The 18330-nt window shown below is 52.2% G+C and overlaps 1 protein-coding gene across 4 annotated transcripts in view; it reads right to left on the reverse strand.

The window, feature by feature from the left end:
* Positions 1 to 18330, reverse strand: part of NISCH (nischarin) — a 33177-nt gene that overhangs the window by 7553 nt on the left and 7294 nt on the right. For 2 of the 4 annotated variants that reach the window (XM_077749815.1, XM_077749824.1), the window contains exons 4-15: positions 14342 to 14390; positions 13215 to 13378; positions 12755 to 12850; positions 11297 to 11392; positions 9760 to 9912; positions 9033 to 9101; positions 8343 to 8528; positions 7613 to 7741; positions 6359 to 6472; positions 5883 to 5994; positions 1581 to 1705; positions 470 to 519 (exon numbers count right to left, since the gene is read on the reverse strand). In XM_077749815.1, coding sequence (XP_077605941.1) covers positions 470 to 519; positions 1581 to 1705; positions 5883 to 5994; positions 6359 to 6472; positions 7613 to 7741; positions 8343 to 8528; positions 9033 to 9101; positions 9760 to 9912; positions 11297 to 11392; positions 12755 to 12850; positions 13215 to 13378; positions 14342 to 14390 — 1343 coding nt within the window. Of the gene's footprint in view, positions 1 to 469; positions 520 to 1580; positions 1706 to 4234; positions 5302 to 5882; positions 5995 to 6358; positions 6473 to 7612; positions 7742 to 8342; positions 8529 to 9032; positions 9102 to 9759; positions 9913 to 11296; positions 11393 to 12754; positions 12851 to 13214; positions 13379 to 14341; positions 14391 to 18330 lie in introns of those variants that run through there. The other 2 variants (XM_077749820.1, XM_077749831.1) reach the window with 2 other exon arrangements.

Consider the following 18330-nt stretch of genomic DNA (forward strand, 5'->3'; position numbering starts at 1 on the left):
CTAGGTGGGTCTTAGGACTTTCCACATTTAAATCCTAGCTTCTCTTGGCCACTGTTCCCCTTGTGAAAAAGCAATATAGAGAACAGCATTGGGAAACTTCTATAAAAGGTCAGAAAGTAAACACTTCAGGTTTTGGGGGCCACCCCACCCACATGTTCTTTTTTTAATAGTGCTTTAAGAATAGAACAATCATTCTTAGCTCACAGGCTATACAAAATAAAAAAGGCTGTGGACCAGACTGGCCTTAATCTGCTGACCCCCAGTGTGGGATAACGTTGTCAAGCAAACTTCAGAGATTAGAATTTGGAAACAGACCAGAGCCCACCTCATTACTGTTTGTTTATTTAAAGGAAGAAAGTTTTGAAGGGCTTCTATGAACAGATCCTTAAAAAAAATCCAACTGGTTCCCACTAGTCCACAGCTGGGCATGTGCAGGAGGCCTAGAATGCCTTCTCTACCTCTTCCTTACCTCACACCACCAACAGCTCCTGGCACGTCCCGTAAATCGTCAGAAGGTGCCTGACAGAGAAGGACATGGAGTGAGCCCCCTACTTGCTACAGCCATTCCCTGGCATTTACTGGGTGCCTGGCTCAAGGTCAGGCACCCCCTGCCCCCCAACATCCCCATGCTTCCCTCAGGGATGGATTCTGGGGCCCAGAAAGAAAGAGACTCATCCAGTCCCCGCACCAGTGCACAGCAGGGCTGAGACTCCTGTCCATGCCCCCAAACTGCAGCTCAGCATGTGTTCTAGGTCTGGCATCTGAGTGCTCCTCATGACACTCCAGAGCACTCCACATGGTCAGTCTACCAATCTGGCAACTGGCCAGCAGAGGACTCAATGAGCAGAGGCTAGGCAGCACTTGGCATGGCACTCCTAATGGTCTCTGGGCAGTGTGTGACCCTGGGGAGAGTGAAGGGAAGAGTGCCAAGGAGTGTGGGGACAGAGTAAGAACCCCACAGACTGCCCAGGGTCACAGGGCCATGACCCTGGACTGCTGAACACAGCCAGGGTTCGATGGAGGCCCAGGTACCAAGCATACTCCCTACACACGAGACCCTCACATCATCACACTTGCCGTCCTCCTCTCTTCCCAGGACTCAGGGAAAAGTTCCAGAACCCTCAGTTACAGACACAGAGGAGGTGCTGGAGTCACAGTGGTCCCAGACTACTAAGGTAACATGCAGGAGCAGGCAGAATAGCCCAGGGTGCCAGGCAACAGGGGAGCAGCTCTTCCTGATGGGAGTAGGACCCAAACAATCCCTGCTTGGGGCCTTTTGGACTGCCTTTCGCAGGGCAGTCCACTCACAGGAGCTAAGGACCACCTGGCTTTGTCCCCCAGGGCCTAGTGAGAGAGAACTGCCTGTTCCTATCAGCCCTGAGAGACAGATGGATAGACAACAGATGGAATATAAACCGCTCATCACAAAGCAGAGTGGACCAAGCAGCAATTGCATCTGCCCCAGCTCCAGCCAGACCACCTCCTACTTCCAGCCAAGGCACCTCCTACTGCCGGACAGCCCCAGGCAGGAGCCAGTCCACAGAGATAACCAAGCCCCCGCAGCAGCAGGAGGGTGTTACCTGTCCTGCAGGGATGGACTCTAAGGAATCAGAGCATCCCCGGGCAATGGGCCGGTCTTCAGGAGTCAGACTGTCGGTGGACGAGAGGCTGCTGGCCAGGGCCTCCTCTTGCACGAACATGATTCCTGGAGAGACCAGGGGCAGGCGGGCAGGGCAGGCAGGGAAAGTAGCCATTCAACACACAGGGCTGGGCCCTCAGGCTACTGGCACTGACTGGGGGCCTTTTCAGACCCCCTACCCCAGGCGCGTGGATCACAGAAGAAAACATTAAAAATGAAAATCTTTAAGAAATCTCTAAGAAAGAACAAATGACTGCTTATCTAACCTCAGGGCAGGGACAGACTTTCTAAACCTAAATCCAAAGGAAAAAAATGAAGATGTGTGTAACTATGTAACAACCAAACTTCTGGAAGAAACCTAAGACATAGCAAAGTGAAACGAAACGAGAAAAAATTACTTGCGATACTTGGTAAAGGCGTATGTCTTTAATCTACAAAACGCTCTTCCAGATAACAAAAACAGGAGGGGAAAGCTGGAAACCCCGTTAGGAGACCACAGGATGATGAAGAGATGTCCCCAAAGGAATGGCCACCAGAAAGAATGCAGGAAGCGATGCGCACTTGCACAGGGAGCTACAGAAGGGCAAGTGGGAAGACGACCTCCGTTTTGCCTCACTTTGGCAAGGGCCTGACTGAATGCATGGCCTAGACTCGGCCTAACTGGGCAGAGGTGGGCAGTGGGGCATGAGCTGGCCTGCCCGCTGGGAGACCAGTTTGGCAGTATGTCCATCAAGAGCCTGAAACGTGTTCACTCCTAGAGCCTCTTTCTAGGGAAATCACTGAAGTTGGCCCCATCCCCCCAGTAATGTAGCATCTCTGCAGCGCTTCACAGATACACAAGGGCTCAGAACCCCCCGTTTGGCCAGGCCTTCTTCCAGGCTGTTTTCTTCTGTGGCTGGCAAGGACAATCCGTGCTTGGCACCCATGGCCTGTTTTCTGCAGGACACCCCCCACTGACCCTCCCTCTGGCCACCTCCATGGACAGCACACTGACTCATGCACCCCAGAAACACATGGTTTTCTTAAATCCTGATGAGTCTGTTTTATGAACACAGCATGTCCCAGCCTGCTACTTCACTCCAAACGTTTTCTACACTGATGGAGGATAAAGACTTTTTAAAAACATTCCTAAATGCAGCTAGTTGGGAGAACACTGAGCACTCACTCCAATTTTGCAGAGGTTTGGAGCTTAGGGCTTGCCTCCACAGCATGGCTTTGCCAAGTCACCATGGTTCGATGAAATGACTGAGCTCCAACGGTCATGGACCCTTGTTCAGCTCAACTGCCCCCCAGGGACAGGACAACTCATGCAGTCCAAGTCCTTTGCCCATGGGCTAGCCAGGCTGGCAGCCCAAGCCCAGACACTCCCAAAAGCAAAGCAGCAGGCGCTGTGCAGAGGCAGGAAGGCAGCAAGCACACAGCCATGCGTGAAGCGCACTGTTCTCTCCTGGAGTGCACCCCTCTCCTTCCCTCACTCGCTCAGATTCTGCCATCCTTTGAGGTTTACCTCACATACTAACCTCCACGGGCAAAGCTCTCTCTGCTCTAGGCATGGCTCTCTCTTCTACAAATGCCCCATCATTCCACCCTGTTCTCCCTTGGGTACACAAGCTCACCTCCCCCAAGATATTCCAAGTTCCTCAGGGGAACTGTCTTGGTCATCTGGAAACCTCTGATAAGGATGCAGGCAAGGGAAGCCCTTACTGACCATTTCTGCTGAGCCAGGAGCAGTGTTAAGCGCTCCCCCAGCATTAGCTCATGCACACCTCTCGTTATTTACCACAGTTCATCAAATCTAAGATGCGTGGGTGGGGCGCCATCTTGGTCTTAGCAGGTGTCCACGGAAGGCTTTCACACGACTCCATCACGAATACCAGCTGGCTGACAGCGACTACGAGATGCCACTGATTGAAAGACGCATCTTAATTTCAGACAAGTCACAGGGTGGAAACGGGTGCATCTTAGAATCGATGAAGTAGGGTGTATCCACTTTACAGTTGAGAAAACAGAACTTCAGAGAGGCTGCAAGTTGCTTGAAGGAACGCGGCCATGGAAGCTGGGATGCAAACTGAGCCGAATGCCTCCCAGGTGCCTGCTCCTAACCACTTCTCTACAGACCTGGCTGAAGCGTCAACTCTGGCATTTCACACGTCAGCCCCTACTGGTCACAATCCTCCATGGCTCCAACAAGCTGGCTAACGGCTCCTGAGATAACCAGAGGCCTGGTGTTAACTGGAGAGCACCCAGCTTATTCACAAGTATGTTCACCTCTATAGGCGGGAGCAGGCTGGGAACGTAACTGCTCCCTTCGGGAGAAATCCTGGCCATCCAGGCAAGACCCTGGACGGGCAGCACACAGCTGAACACAAACATTTCTCTACCTTAGTGAGAAAAAGCATTTTCTTGCCACTACCCACCCACACCCTGTTTGGAACTGAGGAAATGTGGACAGGGACAGTCTTTCTGCTTCCTTCCTGGACCATGGACTGTACAAACAAGTGGTCAGGAAGGGTCACTGAGAGGATGAGACGAGAGGCATCAGAGTGCCTAGATGGGGCCCGAATTCTGTGGTTTCTCACAAAAAGGAAAGAGATGTGCACACAAAGACATCCACTGCAGTTTTATTTATAAGAGGTGCAAATCTGGAGACAACGTCTAAATGTCCGGTAGCTGGGAAAGGGAGAGCAGACTACAGCGAGCCGCCCTGTGGCATGTCCCCAGGAGTAGGGCAGTGGGGGAGGGGCTGCCTGCAGCTGCGGCTCTGGGGGCAGACACCTCACATCCCCCTGCCCACAGTCTACACTTTATCTGGTTTTCTGCTTGCTTGTTCACTCACACACTCACTCGTTCATCGATTCAACACACTGACTGAGAACCAGCTGGTTCTCGGCCTCAAGGACCAGTTTCATCTCCCTGCCCCCAAGAAGCCTAGTCGCACGGCTCCTCCGCAGGCCGGCCAGTGCTGTGACACGGCAGCTCGAAGCAGTGGCCCCCAAGGGGGCTTTGGCCCAGCGGCAGGGAAGCTTCTTCACTGGGATACAAACCCTTGCCCCTTTCAGGTAAAAAAATAACCAAAATTTCTCAGTCAAGGGTGTTATAAAAGCAGACTGACAATCACTCTGGCCCCTACCACCACCACTCCATTCTCCTGAACTCTCTTTCCTATCTCACGGTCATGACCTTGGTGTGCTGCCCTGCCACGGGCCCTCCGATTTAACTCGAGCGCTTCCCCTTTCTTCCTAGCCAGGTCCCCTCTCTCTAATGTCATGGCGGCAAGAGTATTTTGTACCACAGCTCAATCTCCCTTGCATCCTCTGACATTTGTCACATCCCATGTTTTGCTGGCGTAAATAACGCTGCAGTGAGCATTTCGCCTCCCCCTTCCCCATTAACTCAACCCGCTAAGATAAAATCCCCACCATCGGGGTTACCAGGTCAAGGGGTGGGAACGTTTTTCTGGCTCTTGAAACATAGGGTCAAACTGTTTTCCCAAGACCTCACACCAAGTTCTGCGTCTCCAGGAGCCCGGGCGGGCGGCGTTCTTTCCTGTGTGTCCCGAGCCTTGGCTCCACTCGGGACGGCACACCCTCCCCTCTTCCGTGGGGGCCGGGCCAGCAGACACTCTCATGGGACCTGCTTCACTCACTCATCTCCGAGGATGCCTGGGTTCAGAGGTGAAAGCCCTTTGAAAACGCTAAGACAGTGGGCGGGTGAAGGGAACTGGTCTTCCATGGGTCCATGGACAGCCCATGCTGGCCCCACACACAGTGTTTTGGGGCTGGATCACACCGCGAGAGCCACAGAGGTGAGGCAGTGATAAAATAAAGTTCCCTACACAAGGGTCAGGGTGCCCGATTTGGAAAGTCACTGGGCCCAGCTTCCCGTTAACAAGGAGCCAATCTGCCCACGATGCCTGCCAGGGCGCAGAGTCCTTATGAGCAGCACCCCCAAGCCTGTTAAGGGCAGCTCCCTGGCCCCATTAGAAACCCATGGGATCCTACAGGAACTGCATTGTGGGCATTCAGACCAACTGGGGGTACTTGCTAAGCAAACAACAGAGCTGAACTCAGGTCAGCACCCCCCACTCTGTGCCACCCCGAGGCGCTACCGGTAGATAGCACCATGCCCTCCCTGTGTCTGAACCCCATAGGGAGCAGGTGCCGGCATCAGCTCCAACCCCAGCCAGGAGGCCCAAGCAGGACCCGTGTGACTCTGCCAGGTGGAAAGACACAAACACAATTACCTTGGTTGGAGAGGATGGGCTGGGGCAGGGAGGCAGAGGTGGGAGCCACGCTGGGAGGGGAGCCACTGGGCCGGACGCAGGAGGCAGCTGAGAGCCGGGAATCCTCACTGATCTGAGGAGGAGTGCTCAAGTCAGTCCGGGAGAGGAGAGATAGATCAGGAAGCACAGAACCTGGCACAGCCAGTGGGGAGTGGGGAGGAGGGAGGAGCTCTCAGCTCTCACAAACGCGGTGTTGGTGCAGGCAGTCCGGCCTAGTCCACAGCAACCCGGTGTGGCAGGTGCTGCCACCACCCTCTTCGCACAGGTGAGAAGAGAGGGGGGTGTGGCTTGCCCAAGGTCAAGCAGCTAGGACATGGAGGGGCACAGCTGGGATGCAGTGGACCTGAGCACTCCACAGCCTGGTTCCACAGTGAGCCAGCTCCTTCCTTAGCTGGCTCTTCACCATCACTCTGGTCACCTCCCGCATAAAGACCCACCTTCTTCTCTGGGTTGTTCAGCTTTGACTTGACCTCCTTGGCTTTCTGAATTGCTTTCAGCACTTCCACAGTATCTAGCTCCTTCTCTGTGGTTGCTGTGTTGTCCAGACAGACCTACGGAGATCAAAGAATGGGGTCAGCATAGGGGCTGATGGCAACAGACTGGCAGGAGCCCTGCTGAGGTGTGGGCTAGGCCCCAGCAGGACACAGGATGCCAAGGGAATCTCCGCCTCCTGGCAGGTGAGCCCTTCACCACCCATGGAAATGACCTAGGAGCTACCCCACCGCCTGGTCCATTTCTCAGAGTCCCTCTCTGAGAAGGGGAGGGTGCAGGATCCACCATGAAGGCCTCTTGGGTGGCGGAGAGTGGGCGAAGGTGGCGACCTGAACCAAGCCCCCGGTTATGGCAAAACTCAGATCAGTGAAGAGCATGGGGAGGGCCGTTAGGAGGAGAACCAGGCAGAAGAGTAAGGACCCCCATCCGCAAACACAGGAAGGCACTGTGGCTGGCAAGCAATGAGGGGTGGCAGTGTGCTTGAACAAGGGGTGGTCCCAAGGACCTGTGGGAGGAGCTGATGCCACAAAATGCAGCCTGGGAGGGTAGGAGGAGGACATCTTGTGAACATGGTCTTGGTGACGGTGTGAAGATAGGGGCACTAGGGGCTGAAAAGAGATGAGGAGTGTGGTGGGGGAAGGATGCAGACAGACACCCAGATATCTTCTGGCCTGGGATTTGGGCAAAAGGGGGCGGGGCCTGCTTGAGGCTGAAAAGACAGGTGAATCTGACTAAGGATGTGTCTGTTTGGCATGGTGGCAGGTGGCCAGATTACACTCAGTAGGCAGCAGACGCTGGGCTAGACAACACTGGCAAAGGCAGGCAAACCTTTTAGGTTTGCAGTCTACAAAAAACAGTGTGGCTTTTTAACAAGTGGAAGACCGTCCTTCCACCCTCACTCTGTGCCTGTTGGTTCATGGGGAGCCCCCTTGGCCTGAAGCTGCCAGAGAGGGCATGGGGGAAGCCAGCGGGAACCAGGGCAGCTGGTGTCCCCATAAAAGGAGCAAGAAAAAGAAAGCCTCTTCCTGGGGAGGCAGCAGAATTCCCAGAACTAAAAGGCCCTTAAGGGCCAGATGTCCTTCCGAAGCAGGCAGGCATAAAACAGTGAATGTCCCCTCTAGTGCTGCCTGTGAAAAGCCAGACTCCATTGGGACCATCTCTCTGACACAGCTGTCCCCCGCCCCGCCCCAGCAGCTTACCTCGGAGGCCCTCTCTCCAAACTGAGCCAGCACCTTGGTCCGGTAGTCAGGGATGATGCTCAGAGGATTATTCAGTAGGGCCACGTGCTCCAGGCACGGGAGGCTGCCAATGCTCTTGACCTCCTCCATCTGTTAAGACAAAAGTTCCCTGTCATCATCCCTATTTTGATGCTTCACCAACAGGGCGACATGTCTGATGGACTATTTGCAGTGAAAGACAGCTTCCCACTCTTCTTTTATCTTTTTAATGTTTATTAATTTATTAAATGTTTATTTCTGAGAGAGAGTATGTCAGCAGGAGTGCAACAGAGACAAGAGACACAGAATCTGAAGCAGGCTCTGTGCTGATGACTCAGAGCCGGACATGGGGCTCAAACTCATGAACCATGAGATCATGACCTATGCCGAAGTCGGACGCTCAACCAACTGAGCCACCCAGGTGCCCCAATGTTTATTTATTTTTGAGACAGAAAGAGAGACAGAGCATGATCAGGGAAGAGGCAGAGAGAGGGGGAGTCACAGAATCGGAAGCAGGCCCTAGGCTCTGAGCTAGCTGTCAGCACAGAGCCTGATGTGGGGCTAGAACCCATGAACCGTGAGATCATGACCTGAGCCAAAGTCAGTCACTTAACCGACCGAGCCACCCAGATGCTCCCACCCCTCTTTAAAGTGACAAACACCAAGGCATAGCCATCCCAGAACCCCAAGATCCTCCTGGGCTGTGGCTCACCTGCTCGATCCTGTTGTCACGGAGATCCAGGTTGACCAGGGAATAGAGTTTGTGCAGGCCACTGAGGCTCTCCAGGAGGTTGCCTGCCAGGTTCAGGGTCTTGATATTCCCCAGTTTGGTGTGAACCCCTTCCAAGGAGGAGAGCTTGTTGTAGGACAGGTCCAGGTGTACGAGGTTGTACAGGTGCTGCAGCAGCATTGAAAACAGGGTATGCCGGTTCGAGTCGAAGCTCCCAAGAAAGCAGGCTGTCACTAACAATGCAGCGGGACTTCCACCCTCAAACGCCCACTTCCCTCGGACAGTTATTGGCAAGGGAATCCCTTTGCTTCCCTGCATGCACCATAGCCCAGTGGCAGCCCCCAAAGAGGCATCACGGCCCCCAGGCCTGGCACTGTCCATCGTTGTGATGGAGGCGTATCATTTTCACCATGCTCAAGTTTTATTTCCATACTTTCTCCTATTCTTTGAAACTAGAGCCAACAATCACCCAGTGCATCACTGAGACCCTAAAGGAACACTAGCAGCCCCTGGCTCTATAAACTTCTAGTGCACCCAGACACCTTTGGGGTGCCTGTGAGAGAAAACCCCAGGATATGGCCAAACCCCCAAGGCTGCATTATCCTCCTGAACTCTCAGGAGACTGGGACCTTGAGAAGCCCACAGGTGGTGGTCCTTAAAGACATGAATTACCTGCAGGTTGTCCACAACCAGCACTCCATTGTGACTCAGGTCCAGGAACTCAATCTTTGGAATCAGTTTCTTGTGAAAGAAAAGAGATACTCGAGGTTACTCTGGGAGGTGGGATTCTAGGTGGCCCTTGCACCTGGTGGGTTGCTTCCTCCTAACCACGGACCCCCTCAGCTGGACACTTCTGCAGGGCTGCTGCAGTGACCTCTTCCAGTGTCCACCACTGAAAGTCCCAGGAGCACACTGGGCCTCCAGTGCTGAACGTGACCCACTGTTTTTACAGAATACTTGGCTTGTGAAAATGACAAATGGCAAGGTCCCAGACAGGGAAGGAAGCCTATCCCTCTTCTATAACCCTGTCCAACCCCACCAAAAGGACAAATACAGGAATTACTCTCCTATTGCCCAAATATCATCTGGATCTCACACTTATGCAGGCACATCTGGAATCTATGGAGTGATTTTTCCACTCTACTCCCTGGGCATAAATTTCTTCACTTATTGTGTTTCTATATCAAATGTGCATGCAATCAGTGGGATTCATTTGGCTCTGAGCACTACCTCACCTATTTTATTTAATCCCACTTGAAATTAACTTAAAAACTGCAAGAAATGCACAGAGCACTGGATACAGGTTTTCCATGGTCCTTCTAGAAAAGGCCAAGTCAAATACTCAATGTTGGGGTTTGATCAGGCAGAGAAGCCCCTGGTGCCTGTGCTGAGAGCATACCACAGACTCGTCGATGTTGGAGATGCTGTTGTGGCTCAGGTCCAGGGTCGTCAGTGCTTGCCATGTGGGGATGACAGCGGTCACAGGGCCTTCCAGGGCAGTGCCTTCTGGCTCCCACTCATCAAATTCCGAGGCTTCGGGAACAAGGACTTCCTATGTAAGAACATCTGTTGAGCACCACACTTGGCCCTCACGCAACACAATCATTGCAAAATTTCAGGAAGGGCTTCAGCATATTTAGCATGTGGAAGTGAACTTGCGTTAAAATGGGCTTTAGTTCATACATCTTTAAACGATTGCAAAATAACTGTAAAGCTTAGCAACATAACAGCTGCTTAGGATATGTTCTGACCCTGTTTCATTAGCAAATGCTTTTCAAACCCAGAAGAGCCTTTTGTTACATGTGATGCCTTTTCTGGCTTAAACCTCAGGAGCTGAAGATCAGAATTCATGGTGTTTCCAGGCAACTGTGCTTTCCAGACTGGCACTATGGTCACTACTGAGGATAGTAAGTCCTTTTAGCAGCATGGATGCAGGGACACCATCAAGGGGCAGGAAGGCAGGCCCTCCTTATTTTACCCAGAAGACCTCTCCTCCCTCAATGGATCAATCTGGGCCCTTTCAGACAGGCAGCAGTGAGTGCCCTGGACAGGGGCTGAGTTCCCCCACACCCTTGCTCGTTACATAAGTCTCCTATTTCAGCTAGCGGCCTCAAAACTTCACCAAACCCAAATCTGGATCATATACTGTAAGTCACAGAAGTAGCCACTATGTTTGTTCTGTACTCTGAGATGGACTTCAACACTATTAAGGTACATGAAATGATAAATAGAAAAAAACAAAACAAAACCCTTACATTCTCAATTCGAGCATTTCTATTGCTCACACACAAATGACAGGGACCAGCACTTCCACAACCTACCTACTTCAAGTCCACTCAGAACAAGATATGAACAAATGCTAAGCCAGGGCTTTTTCAACATTTTTATTGATCTATTAAACATTCTGCCACTTGCCACTGCCTAGCAATGTGTTCACATCCAAAACCAGTGACTTTTTGGGGTGGGGGAGACCCAGTTCCCTCAACTGTCTTGCTCAACAAGTGTTGATTTTTTTCTTAATGTTTATTTATTTTTGAGAGAGAGGATGTGCGCATGAGTAGGGGAGGAGCAGAGAGAGGGAGACACTGAATCCAAAGCAGGCTCCAGGCCCTGAGGTGTCAGCACAGTGCCTGACAAAGGGCTTGAACCCACAAATCACGAGATCATGACCTGAGCCAAAATCGGTCGTTTAACCGACTGAGCCACCCAGGCGCCCCTAACAGCGTTGATTTTGATGAAGACGAAGACTAAAGTGTCCTGGGAACTGTCAAGCACCAAAAAGACCCACACGAGTGTATGGCTGCCCAGGGGAAGATCCAACGTCTGGTGTCTGACAGGCAGCAGTGATGCTCACACCCATCCTCAGTGCAGAGGGGCCACAACGCAGGACCCTGCCTCTCGGCCAGCGCCCCAGGCAGGAAATGGATGGAACTTACCTTCATAGAGGTTGCGGAGTAGCGCACACTCATTGTGGCTAAGGTGGGCTTTGACGCAACTAGCCCCCGTATGTGCCTGGCACCACAGTGACTTATCTGGAACAAAGAACAGCCATGTCTCAGAAATGGCATCATTGCTCCATCAGGAGTCCGGCAAAAGTGTGCTCATCACCCATACACAACAGAAGCACAACCATCACTAAACCCAAATCCTAAGAGGCAGGAGGCGAATCTAGCCGAAGTCTCTCTTTTCCCCAATTTTTAGTGCTAACTAAACATTCTCCGAAGAATCTAGCAATGTGCACAGTGAACCACGAGCTCCATGTTCCGTTTTCTCTGTAAGGGCTGGCAGGGGCTTGTCAGGTGGACAGGAAGTGTGAGCTCTGGAAAGCAGGGCTCTCATTGAGAGCAAGGGGCTTCTCTCTGCCCCTTCTGCTTCTGCTCTTCTGTGACGGGCCCTCCTGCTCACCCAGCCCCACTTCACTGGCCTCGGCTGTCCTGCAGTGAGGGAGGCCGGGCCACAGGCCAAGGCACATGCATGAGTGCCACCCATCTAGAGACTCCGACTCTGGGGCCTCAGCCTGTGCGAGCTGAGGCTGGGTGGGCCCTCCTCTCACTTCCCTGCCCTTCCTCAGCCAGCAATGGTTGAGGCACACACCGCAGGTTCCCAGCAAGGGAAGTGGCCCCCAGCTCTCCAAGACTAGCCCAGAATGTGCAGGCAGCATAGTCCAATGGGTAGCCGAGACTCTGGAGTTAGACTTGGCTGGATTTCGATCCCAGCTTCATTAACTGTATGGTCCTGGCCAACCTCTTTACTTCTCTAACCCTCAGTTTCCTCAACTGTAAAATGGGAATAAAAGCGCCCATTTCACAGGGCTGTTGGGAAGCTTCCACCAAGAAGTGTACATTAGGGCACAGGGCTGAATGCAAAAGCCATGCCCGAGAAACAGATGCTTTGAAGCATTTTTTAAATTTGTTACTGGGTCCCCTTTCATTAAAAGAATGTTAACAAAATTGGCATCGTGAGCCCAGAAGTTTAGTAGTAAGCGATACAAAGTGTCAGGCATGGGCACACCAGAGAGCAGAGAGCCCTCCAACCCCTCTGCCAACCTACCCGGGGAGGTACAGACTTGGAGCCAGCTCTGTCGGACCCTCAGGGTGCCTCCCAGCACTTGAGCTTCAGCAATGGGAGGAGGGAGCTGACCACTGATACCCTGTCCTCTCCAAATGCTGCTTGTGCCCGGAGTGGAGACACGCAGACCAGCCGAGGGCAGTGAAGGCCCCCCTCTCTCTACCTTCAGATGGGCCAGACTTCCCTAGACAGAGTCTACCACATACTGATGAATGTGAAAACTGCCTTACAGGTAAATCCAGACACTTTCCAGTTACAGATAGTCAGAAGCAAGACACCCGTGTGCGCTCAGCCCTGCCTTATACTCCAGGGCTCCTGTGCCTTACCTCCACCTGATGAAGAGACTTAAATATTGACAGATCAAAAGGCAGGAGCTGCTCTTGAATGTTGCTGGTCCCAAAAGGTCCTTCTGTGCCAGAAACCTGTGGCCAGAGAGAGGGCCTGAATTAGGGATGCTGCTGCAACTGTTGTCCGGCCATATTCACGGGGCAGTGCCGCAGCAGCTGACGAACCCGACTCAGCAGGCGCACACCTCCACTCACCACGTGCATGGTCAACAAAGCAGGCTAGAGCCGAGGTTTTGGGCGAGGGGGCAGTGGGTCACAACTGCCCCCTGGTGCTCACAGCCAGAAGCACAGTGTCAAGAACACCAAAGGCTGCCTTTCTTCTCCCAGGGCCCTTTCAGCCTCCTTCACACACGCTGCCAGCCAATGAGCTATTAGGCCCCACATGGGCTACGTGCCCGCAATGGAGTGGCTCTCCATTACGAAGCTGCCACAGCTTTACCTTAAGGTACTTAAGGCGACAGGTGAAATCCAGGATGTGCCCGAGGTCAGTCTTGGCGTCCCCACTGGCACAGGTGGGCTTTCCCTGCTGTAGCTGCTCGGTGACCGCATAGAGCTGCAGGGGCCCGATGGCAAAGACCTCGCCGGCCCCCAGGAGCTGTTCTCCTGCAACAGCCATGCCCCACAGGGTGAGCATCCAGCGCCAGCCCCACTGTGCAGCCAAGGCACCTGCCCACCTGGCCAGCAGTTAACGAGCACTTGGCAAGCACCCTCAGGATGAAGCTATGGTCCTGAGCTCACGTGGGCACAGGGCAGACCAAGGACACGTGATTGCAAAGGAAGGGCCATGAGAATGTGTGGCTAGGGAGGCTCCATGGGGTGAGGCCGAGTCAAAACCTGAGGCACTGAGCTGGGATAAAGCTGATGCGAGGTGACATTCAGGCAGCAGACTTATAGTACAGCCTCTAATATGCAGACACCCTGAGGTCAGGTGAGGCCCAAGATGCCAGCCCAGTGCAGGACCTGTGAGCAGGCAGGGTTCTCAACCAGACAGACTGGCACTTGGACCTTGCTCTCCTCCTGCTGGCCATGTACCCTCAAGCAGGCTCCTGGGCCTCTCATCCTCAGTGTCCACATCTGCACCTCCTGGAAGGAAGGCAGTGAGATGCCCAACACAGGGCTGAACTACTGGAAATGCTCATGAACGTCAGCTACTGTTACTATGCTCTCTGGCAGGGCCACGACCCAGAGTTAGCCTCTGTTTGACATGTAAGCTCTTTCAGGTAAGGACAAACCAGGTATAAGAGGGCAGCACTGTCACCCATCTTCCAGAACTCCACCTCAGGTCTTGAGACTAGATCCTGAGCCTGGGGTTAACCTCCAACACAGAGACTCAAGAATACTAAGGTCAAGGACCACAGCTTCTCAGACCTGGCTGCCTACTGGGTAGGGAGGCAGGCAGGCTCGGCTGTGGACCATTTGGGCAACCCCAGGGAGGTGGCCCTTGGCTGGGACTCATCAGCCCAGCACAACAGATGTGGATGGAGTTCCATGGCACCCTGGGTCCCCGGTGGCCTAATAGGGCTGGGAGAGTTACACCCAGTATTTCAGGGATTCCTAGCCACATACCTTTTTCAAAGAGCTCCTCAGCCAGTGCCGCAGTGATGCCATTTATCTCCTGCAGAGAAAACAGAACCCAGTCAGGAAGTCCCCCTGCCCCCAGTCACTGGGATGTGCACATCCCCTGCTATCTACCCACCTCTGTGGCTGCAACACCAGCTCTCTAGAAAGTTAATGTAACAAACAGACATTATAATATACAACAAAGGAGAAAGTAAACTAGAACTCAGAGTGCCCAGGAAGGGAAACTGAATATCTCCAGTTCTGTAGATATTTGGAATATCACCTCAAAGGCAGAACAGAAAGCAGACTATCATGGGGACTATCAGCACGTGAAGGCCCTGGCAGATACACAAGGCCCAGCAGGCTGGCAAAGCCTGGCCATGCAGAGACCCAGCTAGGAAGCCAGCAGCTTCCAAAACTGGCCCCAGAAGACCCTGGGAGAGGGCGTGACAGAGAGGAAGTCCTATTTCTTCTGTGAGGGACCGGACCTTTCTACTCCCTTTCACATTCCAAGTGAGCACTTGCTCTCTTTCTGCGCTCATCCGCTCATCCTTCACGCCCTGCACCAGTCCACTTAGCCCCATGTCATACACAAGCAGCAGGAAATGACTTCTTTAATGAGGCCTGACAGGCAAGGCCCTTGGTCACAACAGCTGGTGTGTGTGGGTCTGAACCCCAAGCACTTGCTACATACTGGCACACTCAGGTTTCCCAATGCTGCCCCATGTGAGGAAGATGGTATTTCACAGATGAGGAAACTGAGGCGGAGAGGTGCTGTACTCTCTGATTTTACAGACGCTGGCCAGAAAGCAGCAAAGCCACTCGGCCTTGAAGGCTCTCTGTATATCACCAATTGCCTCAGTGCTTTGTGTGTAATCATGGGGACGGTAGGGCACCCCAGCTGTAAATCATGCAGGTAAGAATTTTAACAAACTGGCAGATGGCAGCCAACAGGCCTTCTGGTAAACAGGCCCAGATGGAGGCCACACAGTTGGCCACATTACTCATGGGAATATCTTTGCCACCGGGACATGCGATTCACATATTTATGGGACTCAATAGGCACCAGGTTGTGGGAGACAGAGTGTCCTCTTCTTGTTTTTCTCTGTAGCTTATCTGTGTCCTTACCTTTCATACACAATGGACATGTTAAAGTTATTTATATGCTGTAAGTATCTTCTCCCTGTCGTGCACGCCTTTTACCTTTGTTTGTGGCAGTTTTCCTGACACAAGAGTTTTTTCTACTTTATAAAAGTTGTTTAATCTGTGATTCTTTGTCTTTGTGACTTCAGGGCTCCTCCCTAACCCCACGTTTATATAAATATCCCTCTAATTTTTTCTTTCAGTACTTTATACTCACTTTTAAAAAATGTGTTTATTTCTTTAAGCTGCTTAAAATTCAGTTTACATATACTGTGAGAACAACCCCCTGTGGCATCACAAATGGACAAAACCCCAAGGGAGAAAAAGGAAGAAACACGGCCCCAGCAGACGAAAGGTCAGATGAAAAGGGGCCATCAGGGCAACACAGGCTCTGAGCAGGACAGGGCTCCAGCTAGGGAGGAGAGAGGCTCTCCATTCATGGTGAAGTTCAACTTCAGTCTCTTGCAACAACTTAAACTCAATTATAGTTTCCTTGATTGCTGTGAAGAACTGAAGATTAGGAAGAGCTTGGAATGATCCAAAGGCTTGTTTCTCTGCCAACAGTTTTGAGAGCCGTGGCCCATCTCTAAGCCAGCACTTCCCCAGTCCACTGCCCTGAGCATCACCTGGCGAGCCCTGAAAGAGGCAGGTTCCTGAGCAGCAACTCCCTAACCTGGGTTAGTGACCTTGGGGCTCCCAGAAGGTCTCCTGCAGGAAAGGGCTCCCTACCCTCCATCTGCACCTAACAATGTTGCATCTCTTCAGGCAGCTTGCCTCAAGGCCAACCCTGCCAATGGGACAAGGCTGGCATTTCTGGAAAACACAGTAAACTGAAAGAGATAGTGGGAGCCGAGGGTGATGCTAAGCAGAAAGCAGGGTTTTCACTTCGGAGCAATCTAAGCAGCAAACTATGTGACAATTTCTTCCCCACTCTTTGGGGCACAGGAAGTAAACACTGCTGCGACACGGCCGACTTCTGCAACACTATCTACTTTGTCTCCCAGGCTCATCTTCACCTGGGGAGACTTCCTCCGAGAGGAGCAAAGGAATGAGGTCTCAGCCTCTGAATTTAGAGTTCAAATCTCCTAAGAGAGAAGCATTTTGTTGGCCTCCTCAGAGTGTTCTAGTTAGGCTGTGCAGAGCAAAGGTGAGCAGAGTCAGGCCTTCACCTGGTGCAGGAGGGTGGGGATGGGATTCAGTGCTCCCCCCCCATTATACCCCCCATCTAAACCACTGCATATTCTGTTAGGTCACCTGAGGGAACAGGTGTTTTCCACACACCTCACCCAATCTGGGCAGAGGTGACATAAAGTGCTTTAGAGTGCCACAAACATCTGAATTGAGATACTTTTCAAGTTCTTTTATTTAGAGAGAGAGAGAGAGAGGAGGAGGAGGAGGGAGGGAGAGGAAGAGGGGGGAGAATGAGTGGGGCAGGGGCAGAGAGGGAGAGACAGAATTTTTTTTTTTTTTTAATTTCTAGGAGAGAGAGAGACAGCGTGAGCAGGGGAGGGTCAGAGAGAGAGGGAGTCACAGACTGAAACAGGCTCCAGGCTCTGAGATGGCAGCCAGCACAGAGCCCGACGCGGGGCTCGAACCCACAAACCGTGAGATCATGACCCAAGCGAAAGTTGGAGGCTTAACCGACTAAGCCACCCAGGCACCCCATGGGAGAGACAGAATTCTAAGCAGGCTCTGTGCTGTCAGTGCAGAGTCTGACACAGGGCTTGAACTCACAAAATGTGAGATCATGACCTGACCTGAGATCAAGAGTCAGACGCTTAACTGACTAAGCCACTCAGGCGCCCCAAAATGCATTTTTAATAAAAGACATTCTTTATAGCTCAAAAAAGTTTTCAATAAAATTAGGTATGTTTACAAACCATTAACACCCATCCCTAAATGGGTTCTAGACCAATCAGCCGCCTACCAGGCGTGTAGGTGTGCGCCCTGGGGCAGCAGTATGAGCTGCACACAAAAGTGCCATGAACCAGTCAGGCTGTGGCTCGCCAGCTACCATCTGAGCATGTGTGTGCATGTGGAGCCCCATGACCCAGCGCACCCCGCAGCACATGTGCCTGTGGTCAGGCATAACCCTGGGCCAGCACAACACTTCTGCTTGAGCAGAGCAGAATGCTTGTTAACGGGGCACAAACAAGGACTCCATCACGTGTCACTGTGTGGTTCACACACATGTGCTAAGAGTTCGGAGGCCCTATATAGCTCTTATTTCATGACAGTGATGAGGCATTCTAGCAGGAGTCAGGTATGTTATGTGCAATTCGGCTTTAAGTAAAAATTCCCCACTGAGACACTCAAGGTTAAATATTTACTGGAGAGAGCTCCAAGACCGTATGGACGCTGCAGAGAAATCTGCTACCACTCACGCCTCAGTACCTTGCCACTAAGACAAAGGATGGATGCGGAGGCTAAGGCTGCTGTCAAGGTGGTAACAGTCCTATCACAGCTCCTGATTTCAAATTTCAAAAAGCAACTTTGTCCTAGTCAACTGGCTTTAAAATAAGAAAATGACAGAAATGCCACCTTTGACGAGAACTGGGTGCCTTTCCTTACCAGAAAGCCGGTACTGGCCGGCACTTGGTGAGCCCCCGTTGGCCCCCTGCTCTTCTAGGCCCTTTACCTTCACTGCACAGCCTCCACAAATTCTCAAGCTTGGGGGACATCACCCCTAAGATTACAAAGGAAGGACTGAGACACAGAGAGGTCAAATGACTTTGAATAAATGGTCAGGAAGCGGCCTGCTTCCCAAATCTACTGGTTGACATCTTGCCTCAAAATGGTGTGCTAGAATTCTCTGTGGGGTTCCATTTCACTGAATTTGAAAACCTCTGCCA

The sequence above is a fragment of the Crocuta crocuta genome, unplaced genomic scaffold (genome assembly GCF_008692635.1).
Source record: "Crocuta crocuta isolate KB4526 unplaced genomic scaffold, BGI_CrCroc_1.0 scaffold463, whole genome shotgun sequence".
Lineage (NCBI taxonomy): Eukaryota > Metazoa > Chordata > Mammalia > Carnivora > Hyaenidae > Crocuta > Crocuta crocuta.